The 24,084-nt window shown below is 39.5% G+C and overlaps 1 protein-coding gene across 9 annotated transcripts in view; it reads left to right on the top strand.

Moving 5' to 3' along the window:
* Positions 1-23,104, top strand: part of SOX5 (SRY-box transcription factor 5) — an 899,287-nt gene extending 876,183 nt beyond the window's left edge. For 6 of the 9 annotated variants that reach the window (XM_031443965.2, XM_064479110.1, XM_031443964.2 and 3 more), the window contains 4 exons: positions 12,180-12,288; positions 15,030-15,203; positions 19,878-20,094; positions 21,672-22,467. In XM_031443965.2, the coding sequence (XP_031299825.1) occupies positions 12,180-12,288; positions 15,030-15,203; positions 19,878-20,094; positions 21,672-21,975 (804 nt within the window). In that variant the 3' untranslated portion in view covers positions 21,976-22,467. Of the gene's footprint in view, positions 1-12,179; positions 12,289-15,029; positions 15,204-19,877; positions 20,095-21,671 lie in introns of all 9 variants that reach the window. The other 3 variants (XM_031443969.2, XM_031443963.2, XM_031443970.2) reach the window with 2 other exon arrangements.
* The last annotated feature ends 980 nt before the right edge of the window (positions 23,105-24,084 follow it).

Raw genomic sequence — 24,084 nt, 5'->3', positions numbered from 1 at the left:
TACTTGCCTCACTCCCAAGTAGCCGTCCTGGGAAGAGGAGGTCTGCGCTGTAGTATCTGTTAGAAATGGTTTTCATCACATGTATTAGGATCTCTAAGTACAGTAGCTTCCAACAACTAATGATTCATTTTGAGCACATCATGAAATTTAGGAGCAGGGGGCTGGGTGGCGTTAGTTTATCAGCTCAGTGATGTCAGCGTGATTATCCCTTAGAGTCACAAAATGTTGCTGCAAGTACGACTGTCCCATAGAGGCGGGTCGATTCAGAAAGAAGTTATATTTTCCCTTGGCTGAAGTTCATTCCTCATTCATGTGGGGATGTTTCACTGCCCCCCTCAAGCCGACTTCCACACACGTCTCACTTGTGTAGAGCTGGGCCATCGCACGTCTTTGCGGCAGTTACCGGCCCAGGAAGGGGGCTGCTTGAAATTGATGAGGAGTTGTTTTCGGGGACTGAGTTAGAGATCTTGTCCCGTCCCTCCAGAGATCAAAGGCCATCTTTTGCTGTAAGAAAGGCAGGCTGCCACTTGCAGCACCTCGTTTGGATGTGTCTGGACTTCTGGAAGCTTGATTACCGTACTTTCTTCTACAAATGGACCTTGAGAGCGTGTTGGGAAGTTCTGGTAGGGAAGCATAGCTACACGTGTACCCTTGACTGACGAAGGGCCGTCCTCTATGGGGGAAGGTCATCCTCTTCAGCGAGTGTGCAGCTCTGGGAGGGACGCACATGGAGCGGTGGGGGAGGAGGAGGGCACCTGTCTGACTAGCCAGATCAGCCAGTCAACCCTGGTGATCAGTGAGTGGCAGACGTGGCAGCCAGATCGCACTCACATCTAGGGGATATCTTAAGAGCAAAGATGATATTGGTAGAGACAAAAAGAAGGACCAGAATGGCTATTGGGTAGGAAAAGGCCATTGTCAGCCACAGCTACATTATAAAAGTGGCATCAGAACTCTCAAATATTTCTTTCGTAAAGCTGGTTAGTTTTGATTGGATTCTATTTGTTGTCATCTGTCTAACTCCTTAGGTCTTCACTGTTACATGTCCAGGTCTTCTACCTTGTCTGTGTTACAGAGAGTTAAATTACATACAAGCACGTGTACAGGAAAACATTGCGTGGCGCCAGGTTAAATCAGTAAATATGTGGGTTCACATATGTGCTCTCTGCATGTTGAAGCCAACTTCTCTATTGCTTTTGTATATAAAATAGGCATCAGAGATATACACATACCAATGCATACATGTAATTTTCAAGGCAGAGAATGTATTCATCGAACATTAGATGCCTGCAGTATACCTGAAATCTAAAGAGCTACACATGCTATGAATTCATCAGTAACTGCACAGAATAGCTGGGGAAATATCTCACATCCTTGTGAGATTCGGGTAAAATTCTTTGCAAATTTCCACAGCATAAGATGAAAATTTGGTGAATAATATATATTTTTTAAATAATGAAAGCAGTTTCTCTTTCCGGGGTCAGTCATGTTCATAAGAAGCCTTGCCCCATACTGTGTAGATGGACTTGTACACCAAGCTTAGTTTGCTTCCCGTGGCACTTGGAAACTCTTCCTTTACAACCTTCTCTTCTCTGCCATTGTCAGCCCTTTCCTCTCCCTTTAACAGAGTGCCAAACATGAAATGACAGTGACCAATGTTGATTTAATGTGGATGTTTAATAATGAAAAAAAGTGTGTCAGTCCCAGCATTAGTTACAAATGGCAGTAAGTGTATCGGATGGCAGCCCTGTAATAATTTTACATCCATCATTCTTTCCTGATGCTTCGCTGGCCATCTGATGGATGGAGCCGGCAGTGTTAACTCTTCAGAAACTGACAGTGTATCTAGTTCAGCATTACCGAACACGTGCTCCTTCCCCTCGACAAGGAGAAGGCATGTGAGGAATTGTGAATTACAGGTTTGCTTTGAGAAAGTGAATGTGAAGGAACTCAGACCTTTGCATTCAGTGGCAGATACTACAATTAATTAATGATTTATGGATGGCTTTGTAGTTGTTGCTGTTCGCTAAAATGAATTAGAGAAGTCAGACCAGACCTAGACATTTCAGTGGTTAGAGGAAAAACTCCGTGAAGGAGGAAGGCATGTTAGGTAGATCATTCAGGAGGAAAGGAGTTAGATCATTGCCACAGTGTGACAAAACAGGAGCTTTTTCTAGGGGTGCTGTGTGTGTCCCCAGACTTTTAAATCCTTTGGTTAGAATTTACCTAGGAACAAATTAAAATAACACAAATGATTAAGATTTTCTCTCTATAAAAAGGAATATATAATATTTTTTAATCTCTACATTTACATGTAATTATTTATTTCGTGACTTTAATGAAAAGATACACAAAATCTGAAGTTGAGTATTTGCCTTTTTATTCCTGGAGTCTCTGTACTCCGAAAATGTATATACAATGGACGGAGAACTGCTTTCTAGGCAACTGATTATTAGAAAATCTAGACCAGCTTCTTATGTGCAAGTTGGCATTTGCTCCTTAGGTTTTCTTTTCCTTTGTTTTTCATTCATACAACCTTCTTAATTCTGAGTGTCTTAGCTAGGGAACACTTCTTATGGGACAGGAGGGGCGAGGAAAGCCCCTTAGTGAATATTATCAGCACAGAGCAGCCAGTTTTCAAAGACCACGACAAAAAGGCAAATAGGTATTATGTCATCACCCATCCATCACTCTGTATGTCAGCCTTTCAATAATTCCAATCGACATTCTCGACAGGCTGGTGCAAGTTAAAGGGGCTGTTTGTTTCTAGAAATTGAGTATAGGCTGTCTATAGCCTTTTGTTCCAGATGGTTTTCTTCTGTGTCTTTTCATTTCTTTCTTTTTCTTTCTTTTCTTTTTGGGGGTATTTAATTGAAATACATGCCGAGTTTGCAGACTGCAAAGATCAGAGCTGTTTTCGTCCAGCAGTGGTAACTATGCATTAAACATTTTGATTTGTTTGAGCTTGAAGTTTAGTCCTTTTTTGCCATTTGCTTCATGGAGTTTGTGTATATTTACAGCCTCTGCATTTAATGGCCACATGCCTTATTTTCACAGATGGCCAGTGGAAGACTTTTTCTTTCTCTTAGTATAGCCTGCTTTCAGCTTTGCTACACTTGTCACAGTGCCACTACTTACAGCTAGCAAGTGCCCACGCTTGGTGGGGAGCAATTATGGTGTGAGTTTTTAAGGAGCTTTTTAAAGGTTTTTTTTTTTCCCCAGTAAACTTTTTATGGTTTAATTTTCTAGCCTTGAAAAGCTGTGCATGTTTTCAAACAGAGAGTCTTGTGTTCTTTACATCATTCTGGTGGAGGGGTTAGTGCAGGATGGTCCAATAAAATGAGACACACAGGGCATGCCAAATTGAGCTTTCAGATAAGACACCCACAGGCCTCTCCGATGATTGAAATTGTCTATTCATCTAAAGATATAAGGATATGCTCACAATAGTACTTCTGAAGAGAGCAAGTTTGAAAACACCGTGTGGAAAACGATCTAGATATTTTTAAAGCACATTTCCATGGAGCGTAGATAACAGGCTAGAAGAATAAAACCATGACTATGCCAAGGTGATGGTGCTGTACATTTACATGTATGTCCCACACTTCAGATTTTTTTCAAAGTTTCTATAAGTAAAACAAGAATCACTTTTGTTGTTGGAGCAGAAGTGCGATTTTTAAAACCCTAGTCTAGTAAGAATGGTCTTTCCTTCCCTCTCCCCTTGTTCCCTGCCTCAACGCCAAGGTCAGATGGCTGTCTTCAAGACAGGTAAACATGGAGGCAATGAAGGAGTCAAAGGGACATTTGTTTTTCAGTTACCCTCTCACATTTAGTAGGTATGTTGTATTCTCCAGTGTCATTTACTGCAGGTGACTTTAACAATATGGATTAAAATTATGAGGAAAATGTCCTGAATTTAGCATTTGCTTCAAAGAACCTCATTGAACCTTCCTCTTTTACGAATGGGAAAGGCTGGCTTATGCGTCATAGGAGTAATAACAGCTATTGATCCTTATTTTGTATCTTACCTTTTCAAAGTGCTTTTACATCAAATGTCAGTCTTGTAATATAAGCAAAATAGTATTCATATCTTCATTTTAAAAATAAATACAACTTGAGACGTGAGATTGTTACAGGAATTCAAGTGGTGGGTCAGTTTCTAAACCAAAGTCTTCTGGCTCCAATTTCAGTCTCTTTTCTAAAGGACCACACTTAAAGAAGTTAAAGTAACCAGTGCCTGTTTGATTAACTTGTACCCCAGAGTTGGTCGTATGTTAAGTAATACATAGTAAGTAATGTACATTTTTGAGGGTTTATCACAGAAATCTCCTTTAATCAGTCAGCATCTCCACAGTTTGTGTAACCCTTTTCCCATTATTTTCCCTGTTTCTGCCCCTGCCTCGGTCTCCCTCTCCTCACCCCAACCCAGCCCCTTCACTAGAGAATGAGCTAGAAAACAGAAAGAATATGTTCAGTCTTATTTACTTAGCTTCTCACAGCAGCTCTCATAAAACATGTGAAGTTTTAGCTGTTCATTAAGATGAGATTTTAAATGTCTATTCTAATCTAAATTTTTTTGCCTTAAAACTACCACGGATAATTGAAAAGTGAACTATACCCCTGGTCTTCCTGTTTCTGCTAGTCAGGTCCAGCGTTTCTGAACCAAACCATTTCTCCTTAAAATAGTCCAATTACATTTATTTAACTGAGGCAACTACTGGCTACTGAGGCTCCATTCATACGAATGCAGGCGGTTTTATAGCTTTTATTCCATGGAAAGGAAAACTTAGACTGAAAAATAATTCCGTACAGTCCTGTAGCTCAGCAGCTGAGTTCGCCATGGTTTATAGAACAGTTGTCATCAGACAACATCCAGTTTTGTGTTTACATCTGTGCCGCCCTCCCACCTATCGGACATCCTGTGTGGGTTGTGAATTCTGTTATTTTTCTTTGTTGGCCTCCTATTTTTCTCACATTAAGCCCTCTGATTTGACTTGGTGTGCACAGGACCTACCTCTGCCCTGGTGTGAAATAACAAAGTCTTTTTTCGTTTCTAGACTTTGGCTAAATGCTGAACATACATACAGACATCTGAAAACACAGGTTTTTAGTTTTTCCCTCTTCTTCCTTCCCTCTTCCACAGGTACACGCCATAAGCACCACTGTGACAAGTAAGCAAGGGCCAGTATTTTACCACGATATCACTCACGTGTACCTTCTTTGTGAATGGTGTGTTTTCTGCAGACTCCTTTGAGTGGCTGTTCTGTGCATTACACCCCAGACCTCAGTGAATTCTCCCTCTCCGTGGCAGTAGTGTTGAATTTGGTCCTGTAACTGTGTGTTTCACAATGTCCCTATATCTGTAATTCTGATTGTTATTGGACAATCTTTTCACAAATATATTTCAAGAATCATTATTTCTTGGGTTTTGTTTCATAATTGGAAAGATCTTCCTTGAATTTAAGAAAATTATTATAGACTTCTCAATTACAAATGGAGTCCTTTACATTTTGGAGCATAATTAACGACTCCGGAGGACATTATCATCCTGGATAGAGAAACATGTATAGTTTCACACATTTGTCAGAATATTTAGTTTTGCTGGAGGGACTCCAGTCAAGTGGGACATAGAACTGAGACAAAATGAAGAGGGCCTTTAATTCAGCCTGCCATCTGACATTGAATTGCCAGGCAGGTAGTCATGGGGCCAATACCTGAAAACCTCCAGGAAGGGGAACCTTTTGCATCCTGAGATAGCCCACTCAGTGGGGAGGCAGCTCTTTTAGATAGCTCTTCCTTCAGGGATTCATTAGCTTTCACCTGATGACTTACAGCCATTGGTCAGTGTTCTGTCTCTTGACAACATATGGCTAAATTCTATCTCTTTTTCACAAATAATGAGGCTTGATCCTTTTTAAACATTAGAGGTTCTTAAGACACTTAAAGACAGATTGTTGGTCTCCTCTTCAACTCTCTCTTCCAAGGTCCTGTGCAATTTCTCCATTAGGACAATGAGGATATTGATAGGAGCATAACCCAAAGTTGAATGAAGTCCGAAGCATTATGGCCGTCACGCTCCCCTGGTCTGCATTCCAATTTTTGCAGGAAAAGAAACTAGACCATTACAACATAGATTTTTCTTAATGAATCCACACTAGCTGCTTCTTGTTACCACATCCTCTACTTGGTGCTCTCAGCTGATCCTTCAACAACCAGCTCTGTCTTTTCTGGAGCATACATTAAGGGCTCAGGTCAAATTCTCTTTTCATTCATGAAAATCAGAATTTATCATTTTTCTAATATTTCTCCCACTTTAAAATCAATTCTTTAAAAAAAAAAATCACAGAGATTCATCAATTTTTATCCAGAAGTCATTTTCCTATCTTGGGAAGTTTTTCATCCAGAGTAAGACTTGAATTCATAGAAGCTGTGTGTTTCCTTTGAAACAATTCCATCTATCTTCAGTCACATAATACTTCTTAAGAAAACTTGATCTTCCAATACATTTCACTTTGATCAGATTGCCTGATGAAACTAAGTTTCTATGAAATTTAGCAAGAATTGCACTTCAAGGAACATTTCATGAAGCTGGCTACCAACATTCACAAAAGGAAATAAGATTGTGAAACAAAGTTATGGGTTCTAAATTCATTATTTTCACCATTAGGGGAATCTCTGAATTTAGAAGGGGAAAAAAATAGGATCAGATAAGGCTTTTTAAAATAGATAACTAGACCAAAGGGTGTTTATGGACCTTTCCAACCTGTGAGCTCACAGATCCATACGATTCTCCAATGGAGAAAATGAATGGGAAATACTCCTAAGGCGTACTAGACTTCGGCGTACCAGAGTGTCTGCAAATACCCTAATGGACAGATTCACATTTGATCAGAATAAAATTAGTAAAAGACTTCTTTAGCTTGCATTTTTGAGGGTGTTGTTTGTGTGTGTTTGTGTGTGTTTGTGTGTGTTTGTGTGTATTTGTGTGTAATTTATAAACAATTTACAAGAAAGCTTTCTCTACCATGTGTGTTGTTAGATTATGTGGGTGGGTGCTTATTTTTAACAAAATGGCCATCTTGGTAAACGGGGGTGAAACCGAGAGGTTGAGGGGGGTCTTAGACACAGCCCTTGTTTCTTTATAATTTGCTTTACTTTGCTGATGAAAAAAAAATCTCCAACTGATCAATCTTACGACATTATAAATAATCTTTCATCTTCTTTGGTGGTCTGTGAGGTTCACATAATCGGAGGGTTAAAAACCTCTTTTGTTTCTTTCTTCTTCCCGTGTCATTAGTATAGAAGGAGATCATAAAAAAGTGCAGCCAGGAGGGGTGTGACTGTAAGTGAGTCAACATTTGACAGTCACACTCTATTCTGTCATTTCATGGATGTGCTTTTTATGAGTTTTACAGCTTTGTGAGCTTCATTTCAGGGGTGTCCATTATGACAGCTAATCCGCAGCTCATCTCTCTCTCTGTGTATGTGTGTCTGGTAGGGAGCAAAGCTCATCACTTACATGAATCCCATTTTCAAGAAGTGATAAAGGAACCATCTACTCGTGCGCTGTTTGACTTAGGCTTCGATAACTAAGGAAATACCTACTTTCTATGAAGTACAATTTTTGTTTGTTTTGACTGCTCTATGAAATATTAACAAAGGATGTGCATCTGAGTCTTTATGAACACAGTGACGTTTTAGTTGTTTTCCGTAGAAGGTAAAGTAATAGACTAGGAGAACTTTTCAATTTAAATTTGTACTAAACATGGCGCTGTAAACCATCATGCTTGAGCATTGAATGGAAAATTTAAAAAGATTAAATACATCGTCAGAGATGATGGACAAGAGGAAAGAAAAAAATCTCAACAATTTTAGAATTGTTACCAACATTCTCCTTTTTAATGCATATTTGTCCACTACTTGGCCATGGACCATAAAGGCTCATAACCACAGTAGGATACTTAATACTCATATCTGAACTAATTATTCCTGTGATTCTTGTATATTGGAAAGAATTTTTATCTTTTCTATTTCCTCCATTTACGTTTTCCCCTCATAATAAAGGCATCCTTTTCATTGTTTAAATTAATGAGAAGCTATCATATATTTAAACCCCAGTTTACAAGTTAGGATTCTGAAACTCAGGGAGGTTAATTGATTGGAGGTTAATATACCTAATATGTATGGCAGAGTTTGGTTAAAATGTCACATTCCTGATCCCAAAGCCCTTATTTTCTGTATTTTCAGGTATGTCCTTTTCCCATTAATCTCTGTGGTCTTGTGCCATTCAGAGCAGAAAGCACAGGTTTTACTGACCACTTCTAATCAGCTAAGTACCCACATCTCTTTAGATATTTCTGAGCTCTCCTTGTTGATTCCCACCACCGCCTGGTGTCATGTGCGAACAATACACATGCTGTTTTTCATTACACACGTCATTGGATAAGCCACAGAGCCCAAGACCAGTTGCCAAATTCCCTAAGTGAATATTAACACATTAATAATAGTTCTTTGAATGTTGAGTTCTAGAGTTACTCACTTGACCCCAAGAAATTATATTGTCTAAAACTTTCTTGTCTTCTGTAGATGAGATACAGTTCACTTGAGTGTTTGTTCAAGTCTGCATAGGATCACAAAAATTTTCAAATAAAAACAGACTTTACCCAGTGTTTCCCCTTGATCTTAGTAAACCTGCAGAATTGTGTAAGACCTGGTTAGCCAGCTGGGACTCAGGGAATTCTGGTTGTTATCCAATAGCTAGTTTGGGGTTTATTTTTTTTTTTTCCCCAAGAGAGAAAGCATACAGATCATCTTGTTTGGTCCTTATTTATAAATCCTCAGGACTATTTCATTTTGGTTACTTTGTAGTGATTAATCTGTTTGCACTCTTTGATGTTCCTCAGAGCAGTTCAGAATTTTGGCCAATATTTCTTTAAATGTGTATTTTGTTTTTTTCATTTCTAAATAGAAAAAAAAAAAAAGTAGAGGAGAGAAGACGGGTGAACCTTGGAAGTTTCAGTCCTGCTTTGGGACACGGTCAAGTGTAGGTGCCGTACTGGGTTTGTGCTCAAGAACACTGACCTTAAACTGGGGGCCTGGGGAGGGGGTCTTTTTTTGTACAAATTCTTGACTAATGTGCTTTTGATCAGTTGGAACTAAGAGTGTATACGTTTGGTAAAAAATTGTCACTTGTGCCCAAGATTTTTTCTGTTTCCACAAGCTCAATTTCTTTGGTGTTTCTTATTTTCAACATCTTCCCATTTACCACCTCCCCACCTGATATTTTTTTGCTCTCATTTTGTTTCAGCTGCCTCTGTTTAGAAAGGATTAATTTAATGATAAGAACTCTGAAAATGAAAGTATTGCCTTTTCAGTAATATTCGCACATTTGAAAAGAGGCTTTGGAAAGGGAAATATTCGACCCAGGGTGCAGAACCACAAATGGTCTTGTTTTAGACGTGGTAGGGCATAGGGGGCCCTTTGGGGAGGATGACAGCCAGGGCTGGGCGGGCTTAGAAGAAGTAGGGTGCGAGGGGTCTCCAGTGTATCAACGTTTGTGCTTTGTAACGCTTGGCTGATTCTCCTCCTGTACGCCTGAGTAGATTCCAATTTAAACTTCTGAGAACTATTCTTAAAGCCAACTCATTGTTTTGGTGGTTCAGTATATTATCTAGAATCCTAATCCCACATAGATCTGTGTCTACCTCTGTACATAAGAACTTAATATGAGCCTTTTTACTATGGGATCAGTTTTCATATGGAATTATACAGCTAATGGTTTACCACATAAGCACAATATTTGTATATACCATGTATTTACCATATAACATTTGAGTTTTAAGATATATCCCCTCACCGCGATTCCATTATGTGTTCAGAATTTATCATCAGCCAGTGTTCGGAAATTGTGGCAATGTTACCACTTTGATTTACGTGCTGTTGTAAAGTGTCTTAATTAAAGGCACACCGTGCATTCTCCAGTTCCTACAGTCACCTCTCATTTTCCCTGTTCACACGTCTGAGAATTAGCCTAAATGACTATGCAAAAGGTCACAAAAGAAGGGCAGCTTACTGTGTTTACTCCCGCTGTCTTCCACTGACATCCTCTTAAGAAGTAGCGTAAATTCCACTTTTGGATAACTAATTGAACCATCTTATTATACTATGTGCTTTAGAGGTAGCTGATTTGAGGTTACTTATTGTAAAACAACAACAACAACAACAACAACAACAACAACAACAACAACAGCAACAACAAAACTACTTGTGACTTTCCAGCTCGTCGTTTGCTAGTTTTAGCTTCTTGTAGGATGGCACAGGATCCATACAGCTGAGCTCAGAACCTTCAGAGACATTTAACATTTCATTTGTTTTCTACTCCAATGGCCTTCATTTTGTTTTTTTCTCCTCGAAAGACTTTACTTCAAAATGGAAAACCCTAGAAAATATGTAGCACTATTGTCCTGTCCGCTGTTAAATCGGAACCTGAGAGACTGTCTGTGCTGGGTGCCTTCCCCCAGGACAGTAAAGTCTTCATTGACCCGTGGACTATCAGATCATGTTGATGGAATGTGGGGTTTTTTTTAATGTAACTGTCTTCTATTTCAACAGCTACATTTACTATAAAGAGAGCCTGTTAAGCTGGTGTCTGTGGTGCTTCTGGGCTCAGCTGAATATATATAGCAGACTCTCTCGGCAAAAGAAATTCAGAACATAGAAAGCAACTGAAAATACAATTTCATACATAAAACAAATTGAGTGAGGGTCTACATTTTTAAATATATCATTTCTTTCAACTTTAGTACTACATAATCCTATAGAACTAAAGTTGATGTAAAGTATTTTGTTTCCAGTTTCCTTACTTTATTTTATAGTGACTGACAGCTTTAAAATATTTTTTCCATTAAATCATGTTTAGACTTTGATGAACAGAGACGTGGGTTCCAGGGCAACTAAATTAAGTGACTTTTTCATCACGTGTGTACAATTGTAACACTGTCGGAGAGTTTTGTAGAGATAAAGTCTATACTTACTCTATGAGGAATTTCCATGCCCTCTTGGCTCTTGGTGGGAACGTTTGTTGGGCCCTTTACCTGTGATACTATCTTAAATAGTTGATTATTTTCTGTGAACATTTTATTGTGTTAATAGCTACTCCACAATTACTGTGGTTCACTTGTGTGATTCATGACTGTGTCCCTTCAAAAATGAGGTGCATAATTATAAAGAAACATGAGCAAATTTTATGAAATCCAATAGGTGCTTTCCTTAAAGCTGTTTGGAACCACATCATCCTCAGGGCAATGATGGGGAGTGCTAAAGAAAGTTGTAAACCTTTTACTGTATGCTTTTCTGTTCTTAAAATTACCCAATTACTTAATTTGAAAGTAGTTTAAAATCTCATGGGGTTTAGATTAAGCATTAGATTTTTCTTGAAAATAATTTGGTTTGTAGTGCCATGTTCTCCATGCATGAATTCAAATCATGCACTGCATGCTTTCAAATGACTTGATGTCTTTGCAGATCTAATTTTGGTATATTTGTATCTCAAATAATTCGCCAACTCAATATTTTGGCTTAGCAATCCAAATCAAATTGTAGTCCAAGTAGCAGGCACTCACATTGAATGTACAGAGACTTGACAAGCAGTTAGCAATGAATATTTAAACGTCTTCATTACCCTTGCATGAGGAATGCAGATGGCATGTAGGGAGATGGCAACAAGAGGGCACTACTGCGAATTATGGTTCTATCATTTGGTCACCTGACTATTGGAAGACTTTCTCTGGGCCCCATGCCACTTCTATACTTTTACTGTCTGGCTAAAAATAAAGCAGGCCTTCCAAATGTTGTAAAAACAGGTTGCTTCCATGAAATTTCTATGCACATTTTGTGATTTGGGAAGGTTGTCTCCAAGAATCCCAGCATACCTCCTTCAGGCTTATCAAAGCCAAATGCCAAGACCATATAGGGGCTTCTAAGTTCCTTCAAATCTCCTGCTGATCATTTGCTTCAATTACCTCAGTATCATGGGCTGAACGTGCAAAGGTGAATAAATCGACATCTCACCCCTTCCAGAAGCGAATGTATTTATTATATGCGGCCCAGGGAAAAAAAAAATGTCTTTGAATAATTACAATTTCCAGATTGAGTCCTCATTATAAATTTCTTTTTTAAAGGAAAAAACAACACTGGAGAGTCTGACTCAGCAACTGGCAGTTAAACAGAACGAAGAAGGAAAATTTAGCCATGCCATGATGGATTTCAATATGAGTGGAGATTCTGATGGTTTGTGAAATTTTTCGCATATATTCCTATAGCATGCAGAAGTGTCTATTTAGTGCCAATTAAAAGTAATAAAAACAACATACAAGACAGCCACCTCATACCCGATTATTACAATAAGAGCTCACATGGACTGGGGGGTTCCCCTGTGCCAAGCACTCTGCCGGGTGCTTTGCATAAATCACCTCATTACTCCCCAGCACAACCTGTGAGATGAGTAAGTACTATTACTGAGAAAGAGATTGGCCCTTAGGAATTTGGAGTCATTTTTTCCCAAGACTTCCGGGCCGTAAGTGCCAAAGGCAGGTCTTGGATTCAAGATCACGTGGTTCTAAAGCAAATGCTCTCAGTCACCATCTTCCCCATCTTTCTCTGCCCTGTTTTTCACACCTGATACAAACCTTTCAGAAATGTGTCCCTGTAAGCTCAGCTTTAAATTTTCATTGTCAAATCTGGACGAGAGCACATGGCTCAGAGGACATTTTCAGGATGGTTTCTTGCACTTGGGAGCCCTTCCCTCTTATCCCATGTGCCATGCAGTCCGGTGCCCTGCCTTCCCTCTGCACCCCGTCTGGGACTCCAGCTGTGCAGCCGCATGCTTCCCTCCTGTGCCTCGAGACTGCAGTCGTCTGCAGCATCTCCGAACATTCTAAGCATCCACAAGGACGACAGGAAAAATAGATGCTCTAATTCGAATAGCATAGCAAAGAGGGAAAAAGGAGGTGCGAGTCCTCTTATGCTGAGTCCTAACGAGGGGACCTCATTCCAGTGTCAGGTGACATGCACGCATCTTAAGAGCACAGCCCTCAACTTTGTTACTATGGCAGAAGCTCCCTGCATACAGCAAAGCCTGCACGAGGGCACACCAGTGAGAAGCATACTTTAGGACAGAGGGACTTCTGTGAATCCCCCAAAATACACACCTGTCTACTCTGTGCCTGGGGCCAACTCTGCTTTTAAGTCCAGTTCTGAGCTAGCCAAGGGACTAGCCAGACTTGAGCATGTAACCCGGTAATTCTATCGAGACCAAGTTTTACTGAAATGGATATCCAAGTGAAATCTGTGTTCTTCTAGCCCATTATATCCAAACATTTCCTTCTATTTTCTGCTTTGCTTAGGCTAATTTAAAGCTGGCCTAAGTTTATCTTACATACAAAGAGCTTGTTTAGCTTTGATGAAGTCACATAATGTTCATTTTATTGCTTCTGTTGCTGTAAGGTGTAAGAACAAGGAAAGACAGATGTGCAAATGATCATTTGCTAGTTACAAACCCATTTTAGAAAGATGTCACCATATATTAGCACTCATTTTTGTCAATAAAAAGACAATTACTGGTAATAACACATTTCATAAATTTTAAGTTGTATTAGCATGATAAAATATACCCATGGTAATCAGCATTAAAACATCAACACTTCTGTTGCTGTTATTTGTTAAATTCAGTCATGCTTGTATGCAAAATATTTTCTAATCTTTGTCAGACCAAAGAGCATATTATTGAAAGGGAAATAATGAGAAGCTCCTAATATGCTGTGTTTTTTGTTTGCTGCTACAGGGTCTTCAAGTCTGGGTAATTTGGGTTAATTTCTATTCCTTCAAATTAAGAAAGGAAAAGGAGTATGGAGGAAGAAAAGCAGTGCTTTTATTGATTATATAAGCCCCAAACCCCAAAAATATTTTACATTTTTACACACTACAGAAGTATATCTCTCTCATCTTCTGAAATGAAAACCCTGGACAACTTGGTGTCAGAGTTCTACATTTTATTCTGTTTCTCCTTATCTGCTGTGCTTAAATTCAAGTATCTCTGGAAGCAGTTTAATCTGCTGAATCCAATGTACAAAGTCAGATAAAGCCTGGAGGAGTGACTGCGGCTCCCACAGGATCCATGTGACTCTTGCTTGCATTTCATCACCCTGAGTCTTGCTGAATGGAATGTGACTATCAGTGGGTCTCTTTGGATAACTCAGATGTCAGGGAGAAAACTAAGGGGAATGAATTCATTATATTATTTTTCACCTTAAATATGTGACTGTGCACTTCCTAAGAAGCCATAGTAATGTAACTATTCATTTGTTCTTTTTCTGCCATTTTCAAACATCTTTCAGGGACCAGACTGTCACTGCTTTATCAGCATATTTCATGCAGTTATTAGCACATAATTTCAAAGAAAAGCCAAACATATTACAGGAAATATCTATATTGTGTTTTGACCTCAAACATTTATTTAGCAGTGTTTTTATTTATACAACCTCAGAGAGAGAAAAGGGCATGAGTAGGCTATGTCCTAACAGTCTTTAGATAGCAGAGACACATCCTTACCTGTTGTCCATTCTGCTGAACAGATTGGTGCTTCACAATTTTGTGAGCTCTTTGACTTATTTAATATTTCAACAGCAGCGGTATACCTATGGATCAATCCAACTGTTCTCTTTCCAGTTTGCATCAAAGATCACATACTCAAGTTCCTGGTGTCCTCTTTAAAGTAAGTGGTGAAACAGTCCATAGTCCATTGAAAGAAAGGAAAAATATATTAGAAATGGATTAAAAAATATAAGTAAAACATTTGCCACCACAAGGCTTATCACAGAAACGTCCTAAGCAGGCATGTGCCCCAAGAACTGGAAGTACCAGTATCAAATGTACTTTTTGTCTTCAGGTATCTTAGACTGAGAACAAATCACAAAAGAAGAGAATTGCCAGAAGTGTTGACACTAATGTGAAGCCATGTTGCCTGTTTTTAGGAAGTGCTGGAGTCTCAGAATCAAGAATTTACAGAGAATCCAGGGGGCGTGGTAGCAACGAACCCCACATAAAGCGTCCAATGAATGCCTTCATGGTGTGGGCTAAAGATGAACGAAGGAAAATCCTTCAAGCCTTTCCTGACATGCACAACTCCAACATCAGCAAGATACTGGGTAAGAAAAGTATTGAGGGCCAAGTGAAGTATGAAGGAAAGGTACGGTTCTGTTTTCTGCATTTGTTGAAAGACATGGGGTTTGGAAGCCCGACAGCTCGTGTTTTCTGCTTATCTAAGCAGTAAGCGCCATCACTGAGCATTTTCTTCTGATGATGAAGCAGTCCATGTTCGTCAAGAAATTATGCCCAAATTCTGTAGCTAATTTAGCTGTGTGTTTCTATACTAGTTGTTGTAATATTTTCTCTTCTTTAAAAATCTAAAAATATTTGTACTAAGAGTAGGAAAAATATTCTTTTCCTATAAACCAACATTGGTATTGACCGTATTTATTCTTTTTCTTTGCAGACTATAGAATTCAGCGTGTTGTCTGGGTGGGGGTGGGCTGTCCTAGTACTACCACTGAAAACCAGTTTAGATTGTCAAGACACAGAAGATGTCAAATATGCATTTTTTAATTTTTACTTTCAGTTACCCATGTTTTCAGTATCATAAACTTATTTCATATTTTAATGTTAGTTGTTCTCAAATTAGAAGTCCCCAAATGTCAAAATAAATTTTAAAAAAACAAACTAAAAGTTAAGATTGTTTAACCTGTCTTTAAATCATTCAATTTATGTGTCTGAATTCTAAAAAAAATAATAATAATCACTGATTAAAACTCCATCCTAAGTATAAGAGAAGTATCTGTTTGATTACATGAAGTATTTTAGGAAATAGAGCAAAAGCCTTCATGGAAAAAGAGGACTAAAAGAATGTCTTTCTGGTTTGAAGGAGAGAATATTAGAATGATCATATGATTGTATCATAATAGGCTACATGAAAGAGAATGCTGCCTAATTTAATTAAGATTTTCCAGTGAAATTGTATTAATTAAAGATATAGCAGGGAAAAAGCCCACTGAGGTGTTCCGGGCCTCAGTATTTAGTCATAGCTTCAAATAAATGAGTGATCTTCAAATACCCGCAAGATCATTCTAAATGGCTCATTTCATATAAAAGTACAAAGAAAGCTTGATGTTTTCCTTTTTCCTGATTGTTTTGGATAACAGCCTCCGACAGCACGCCGCTAATTCATTCTGCTTAAAACAGGCGCCTGAGCTGGGCTGACATTTTACGTGGTCTCTGGGGATCCTAGTTGACATTTTAAAGGGCTTCTAAGCATTTTATAATACCCTAAAATCTGGTTTTAATAAGCCATTCTGCTGAAATTGTTAACATAAGGAATCACCTTTTACTGTTTGGCGCTAGATCAGGGGATGGGGGACATCTTTTTCTGATTAGATATACAGTAGTTGGAGGAAAATGTGCAAATTCATTACAGACCCCGTGGAGATGACACTGTTGCTCAGCTCAAACTCTCCATTTTTATTGTATTGCCAGATTTAGAAAGGAAAAGAGCACTTCCAAGACCAATTTTTTTTTCTTATTTTGAACATCGCATCTTTTTGACTGAATCTTCCGTTTCATCATCAGGAGAAGCGCCTAAATGTATACTTCACTCTTTTTTTTATTGTAGAAGCCCAGTCCTTTGAACAGAACAGGGAACTTACTCCCTGTACGTGGTCCAGGGTGAGCAACCAGCCACACCCAAATCGAGGAGATGTTTTCACCTCTTCTGGAGACACCTAAAGCACTGTCCTGCCATTCTCATTTAGTGTCTTTCAGGGCTTTACATCACAGTTACAGACGGTGGTTGTACCTGCAGAGCCATTAAAACCAAAACCACACCTGTCATTTGGTGAAGGGGTTACCCTTCAAAAGTTATTAATAAAAAAAGTAAACTGTTTGCCACCAAATCAAACCACTGTTCTGCTCTGTCATAAAATGGAGTAAGTAGCTTAAGTATTAACTGGGTCAAAATGGTACCTTAATTCTTAATTTTGAACAGACGTGTAACAATGATATGACCATATTTTTTTAAAAACCATTTTTTATTTATGTATTTATTTTATAATATCATATTTTTAAATTGAAGTGTAGTGATGTACACTGTATGTCTGATATGACCATATTTTAAAATGTAGCATAGAATTCAGGGATACTTCCAGAGAAATTATATTATCCAGTATCAAAATATTTTGATTCCAATTCGTGCCAGAGTTAGAAGCCAACTTATTTGAGAATTTACACATCTTTTATCATCCTTTTCTCCTGTGCATTTTAGCCAGAACAACTTTCCTTAAGTTCCTCCAGGCCCCCTTCGCACTGCGAGGCCTGGACCATTCTACTTTTCCTCTGTGAGATGCTCTTCTCTTTCCCAGCCCTAGAGGAGTCCTCTTTGCAGCAGTGCCTTCCTGACCTACTGAAGACTGGTCCCACCTCCTTATCATATGTCCTCATACCTTCCCGTACTTTGCACATTATAATTAAAATAATACATTTTGTACTTAGCTATTTAATAAATTTCTTCTCCACTGGCATAAGAGCTCCAAAGAAATAAGAACCATAAGAATTCACCCCTGCATATCCAGTAGTTAATGCAGCATCATGCACATAGTAGGAAATCTAAAAATAGCTCTTACATTCCAAGCAGGCTACTATGAGGCAAAAACATCCTTTTTACTTAGAGAAACATATTCTTTTTTGAGCTTATAGAAAAGTTAGACTTAGGGAAGACTCTTTGGCAGCTCCTATACTAGCTAAGAATGCTAGTTTCTTTGTTCTCTGTGGTGATAAAAAGAGCCAGTGAACTTAAGTCAACCATTCTTGATCCACTGTTCAATTTCTGTAATAATTCAGCAAGTTGTTTCTTTTCCACTCCCTATTATGAGATCCAGAATTCTGAAATACATACCTATAAGAAACTCCACAAGAAGAATTGATCCAATTCAACACTATTATAGCTTTACCTGTGTTTATATCGGCCCTGAGAACAACATAATGATTTTCGGGTACCTCTGGAGAATGATGTTGGTCAGTAAGGAGTGTGAGATTGTACAAATGATACGGCCCGACCAGCTGACTCAATGTTGGACACAGCATTGAAATACAAGTTTGAGAAAGGAATAGAAAAATCGACTCTATTATTTGAACTGTAACCTAAGTTTCTGTTGTTAATATAATAACATCATATTGGCTGTCTAGATTGGAAAAAAAATCTGTTTATAAATCTTTGTGACACCTACGTGGAGATACCCCCCCCCCCCCCGCCACCCCAGCCAACATCTGTTCCAATAGGAAACAGTTCTAAGGGAAGAGATGCTCTTCGCGTTCCTTTAACAGATATAACTGCCAGTATTGAGCAATTCTCTGCATCTGTAGGAAAGCGCTGTTCACCAGTAAGCTGGTTTGCATTTGAGATTCGGAGTTAAGGCTGAGCAATGAGCTCATGCAGAAGGCTGAAGAGCTTGCTCAGGTGACTTTGGAAGGCAGGTAGAGGCAGCAGTGCTAGGACGTCTTTGGCAGGGATCTCCTCATTCCAGTGATTTTGGTCTTTGTGGATCTGGCTAGAGTTGAGCTGATTACTTGCAGATAAACACATTTCATCTGCGAATGGATTTTCCTCACATGCTTAGTGGAAAATAAACATTATTACTACTTCTATTACCCCCTACACATAGCCATATGATAGAATCAAAACTTTAAATCATATCTATATTGAAAACTAGCATAAACTATTCTAATTAAGATTCAAACAGTTGTTTCTCACCATCGTAGTTGAATCCAAACCAGAATTAAATGTGAAAAGAAAGGGAAAACCAATTTGGGTTAACATCAGTAATGCATACTACAGCACAGGAAGTGACATTTTAACAGATGACTGCAGGTGATTTACAAGGGAAAAATACTGCTGAACACACACTTCTTATTGTAAGTTTTGACCTCTGCTGGGTCATATGTAGTAGGTGGGGGCAGGGCTATAGGGACATACATGGTACCACACTTCCACTTCCATCAAACCTGAGTTTGAGTCACTGATCTACAATTTAATAGTTGTGTGACCTTGGGTAAGTTACTTCATCTATTTGAACTTCAGTTTTATCACTGGAAAATAATTGCTGTGTTATAAGGTTATGGTGAAAAGTAAAAATGAAACAACTTACGTAAAGTTTTTAGCACAGGATCTAACACACAGTCGTTACCCAGTGCATGTTCATTAATATGCTTTTTATAATTAAAATTTTAATGAAATGAATTTTTAACTGTAATCATGTAAGGATCCTTAAACATTTGGTGGAGAATGAGAATTATATGTAATACATGTAAGAGATATTTGTAGTAAGTAATGTACCCCCACATAAAAATACTCAGTAACTAGACAGTTCCCCTCAGATTCAAAATATGTTAAAAGTTTGTGCATCACTCTTTAGTTCACAGTTGGGTTACACCATGGTCTAATGTAGAAATGAAAGGTATCTCCATTAAATCATCTGTGAACTTCTCAGTACATAATGTACAAGTTTGGCTAAATTGTTCATTCAAGACAGAAAAAAAATATTGCTCAGTGTTTTGTCTCTGGGTACACAGTTTCTTTGCAGACACGGCCACCAACACCTCTGCGCTGGTGGGATCTCACCTCCCATGTCAGAGCTCATGAATCATACTCTTTTTATGTATTTCTGGGATTTGGCCAGCGTTTTCACTTGAGATGTTCATGTTCTCAGTTCTATTTTTTTTCTTTAGGCTCCTCAGCTGCTGGGCAAATGGGAACGCTAACCTTCTCTTCCCCCTAGGATCTCGCTGGAAAGCTATGACAAACCTAGAGAAACAGCCATATTATGAGGAGCAAGCCCGTCTCAGCAAGCAGCACCTGGAGAAGTACCCGGACTACAAGTACAAGCCGCGGCCCAAGCGCACGTGCCTCGTGGACGGCAAGAAGCTGCGCATCGGCGAGTACAAGGCCATCATGCGGAACCGGCGGCAGGAGATGCGGCAGTACTTCAATGTTGGGTACGGCCGGCGGCCGCGCGCCCTTCGGGAGCACTTCCTGTTACACTTAGCGGGATGTGAAACGTGTTTGCTCAGTTGCGCAGCAGCATTTTGAGAAAGAACTTGAGCACTGTATTTACAGAGACTAACCTCCCCCCCCCCCCCATATAGTCCCGAGAAAGAACACTTCCAGGTGAATCCACTCCACGCTCCTAGAACAGTGGCTCCAACGTGAGCTTTGCTCATGGCTGGTTTGAAAATAAAACATCTGGAAGGAAACAATCTTGAAGTTTGCTGTTAGACACTTAAGGAGTCTTCCTGGTTCTTTTCCTTGCTGCTTTTCCTGACTTGCAGGATTGCCCAGTGATAAGTTCCACAACCCCTAAGAACTTAGTTATGTTGAGACAATACAACATAAAAGTGATTCCAGAAGCAAGAAGCACTTGTTTCTGAATATCGAGGGGACTCTGGGCTCTCAAGGCACATGTGTGGCCTTAGAAGATTACATACAGTAGGGGTTCTGTTTAGGGCGGAGCGTTGTGAATGGGGAAGTTTCCTTCTGAATTACAGGTGCCTCTCTCACTGTGTCTTTCCCTGCTGCTTAAGGCGCGGCCTGCAGCCACGTTGCTTCTGCAGAATTTTGTCGATCGATCGATCGATAGATAGATAAGATAGATAGATCCATCCTGGGAGCTTCTTAGAATAATAAACACTGTTCTGAAAATGGCCAGAGGATACCTTAGAAAAAAGCCTTTTCCAGTCTGCCCTGTCCCCTCCATTCCCCTGAAAGTATCCCTTGCTCTGTCCAAAGGATCTGTGATTTACATCCCAGTGCATGACTCTTCTCAATGCTGAGCGCAAAATCCAGCACTCCTTGGGGAAACAGTAAACATGAATGAATGAAAGAAGCATAAATGGACATCTTCTATTAATCCCTTCCCCCTCAGACCAGCCACGGAATTTGTAGAGCCCAGGGTAAAACGAAAACGTGGGGTCTTTGTTACAGAGTTTCCAAGAATTTCAAGATTGTGACAACAGAACTTTAAATCAAGTGTAAGGTCTTTCTAAGCCCCGGGGTCTGTACAACTGCAGGGGTGGTTCACCCGTGAGGCTGGCCCTACTTCCTCGCCCCACCAAAACTTATTTCAAGGAAGAGGTGATATTACTCAGTTTCAGTGAGTTTTAGGCAGTCAAGTTTCACTTGGGAAGTTCTAATACTTTAGGAGCTTTCCATTAAAATTGAATCTTTAGATTCAGTTCTTTTTAAAAGCTGTTTTGATGTGTCACAGTGAAGTGACCCTTAACTTGGGGTCAAGGACTTGAGTTCATCTGCTTTATCTTTCTGCACCTCAGTTTCTTTTCATACAATAGATTGGTAACAACACAGAATCATTTTAAGAATCAATGGGTAACCCACGCAAAGGCCTTGTACTTTACAAAGCACTGCATTGAAGTAAGGCATTGGGGTCAAAGGAGGATCCAGTTTTGAAAATGTCAGGTGAAACCCACTACCTTGGAGTTGAACAAGCAGAGCAAATTAGTTATGCAGCCAGACGTGCACCCAACTGTCCGCTCACCCATGGTTTCCTCTCTGACAGGCAACAAGCACAGATCCCCATCGCCACCGCTGGAGTTGTGTACCCTGGAGCCATCGCCATGGCCGGGATGCCCTCCCCTCACCTGCCCTCTGAGCACTCAAGCGTGTCGAGCAGCCCGGAGCCTGGGATGCCTGTCATCCAGAGCACTTACGGTGTGAAAGGAGAGGAGCCACATATCAAAGAAGAGATACAGGCTGAGGACATCAACGGAGAGATTTATGATGAGTACGATGAGGAAGAGGATGATCCCGATGTAGATTATGGGAGTGACAGTGAAAACCATATTGCAGGACAAGCCAACTGATAAGGGTCGAAAGATGGTTGTGACCTTAGGACTTAAAGAAGCCCTAGCTGGTTCATCCTTACCAGTGGCCAAGCACATTAACTTTCTCATACACTGACTGTTACTTTAACTGTTAGTCTTAAATAGTTGGGACATCAGCTGACTAATAGACCTTAGCCTCAAAAGGCTTGGAAAGGAAATAAAAATACAACAAGCAAACAACAATATCAACAACAAGAGATTGAAATAAGCTATGGGTAAAATAATGCCAGTAATTCAGCTGCTACATCCAAGCACTGAAGTCTTACCCGTCAACTTTTTTTTTTAATAAACTTTATGGCTGTTTGTTCTACAATGTTCTAGAAATTCTCACTCAGGTACACAGTGCCAACAAGTGGCTTGTGAATGTGTTTTGTTGTTTTGTGCTACAATTTTTAAAAAGAAATAAGTTTTGTTTTGTTTTGGGGGGGGGTTCTGGGTTTTTTCCTTTCCTTCCTTTCCTTTTTTTTTTTTTTTTTTTTTTTTTTTTTGGTAATGCACCTGACAGAAAAAAAAAAAAGAAAGATGATGAATTTCTCTTTACTTCTCTCCACTTTCTCCATCTCTATACTTTAAAGATGGAAGTCTGTGCATGGGGGGGAAAGAGGGAAAAAGAGCCTGTTTTTAACTTCCTTGCTATCCACCGCAAAGTAAGCAATCATTTTCTTTAGAGGACTTTGTCTATTGCACACCACACTACATCTTTGAGCAAGTGCCAAATTTGTACTGAAGTGTTGACGCAGTTGATTTTCTTCCCTTTCCTTTTCCCTGTTCCTTCTTAAATTAGGACAGTGTTATATCTTAGACAATCCCTTGAAAAACCTGAAATACCAGCAGCTGGTGAGATTTGACTTTTTTTTTTTTTTAATGGAAACTGTAGGTGCTGTTCTCAGGTGAAAAAGAGAGAGAGAAAGAGAGACATTAAGAAATTTAGAGAAAAAAATATTTTCTGATCTTGGATTTTTGTGTGTATGTATGTGTGTGATTATGGTACTAATAGGAATAACAGTGGACCATTGCGAGTTAAACCCACATCTGGGGATGAAAGCCCACATCCCCCCAAGTGACTGGTCTGGAAGCAGCCTTGACCTTGACTTTGCACTTCAAGTGACAGCTTAATGACTACAGGGCTCAGAAATTATATCTTTAAACCTCTGCTATGATGACGATTGGATGAATCAGGTGGCCCTGTGTAATGGGTGCATGAGTAACACGGACGCTGCCATCAGTCTGCTCCCAGATGTCCCTTCTCCCTGGTCAGTTGGTTCCACTAACGTTTGCTTCTTAATGATTTCTGTTTGTTTTTCCTGTTGATAACTTCGAGCAAAACAATCCTTGTTTTCCTTGAATATATCTGCCCATTTTCCAGAAACATAGAATTAGCTTGTTTCTTCAACATTCCATCCTTTCCTGAACAGGAAATGGAACCGATGATCTTTACAAGGTATTTTTCATCTCTCCATGAAATGAGGTGGAGGCCATTTACGTTTCAGAATTGTGGGCCATATGCATCTCATGCTATAAAAAGCAGGATTTGATCAAAAGTCATTGCACCCCAACAAGATGGAGCCTGGCCAAGCCCAGCAATCTTTGCCACTACTCTACTCTTGCTGTAAGATGAATCCGCTGACGTCTGCTTGGTTGATTCCAGCAGAGTATGTGCCGAGAGCCACAGCTGATGGTGATGGGACTTAGATTTTGCCAGCCGAGTGCCAGGGCAGTTGTAGGGCTCATACAGGTAGATGCAAAATCACTTAAAGTCAGTCACCATGGTCTTTGCTGAAGCATCAGACAGTAAATACTCCCACCAGTGGCTTGGATGTGCTATGGTTTTCACTCCAGTCATCATTTTCCTATCCCATCCCCCAAACCTGACCCTAAAGTTTGATTTTTCTTTTTTTTACATAGAAAGAAGAAAAAAATTCTTTTTTATTTTTCTCTCTCTCAAAAGACTTGCTCTGGGGTTTTGCTTGGAGGAGCTGATCATAACCTGCATGTCAGAGATTTTGTTTTGTTTGTTTTTCTGTTTGTTTCTGATGACTGTATTTTCATTTGATCTGCCTCTTTTTGCTAGTGTTGTAATAATGATGA

Source organism: Camelus dromedarius, chromosome 25 (assembly GCF_036321535.1).
Source record: "Camelus dromedarius isolate mCamDro1 chromosome 25, mCamDro1.pat, whole genome shotgun sequence".
Taxonomy (NCBI): Eukaryota; Metazoa; Chordata; class Mammalia; order Artiodactyla; family Camelidae; genus Camelus; species Camelus dromedarius.
The sequence above is the reverse complement of the archived record's forward strand: the minus strand, read 5'-3'. Positions and strand labels throughout refer to the sequence as shown.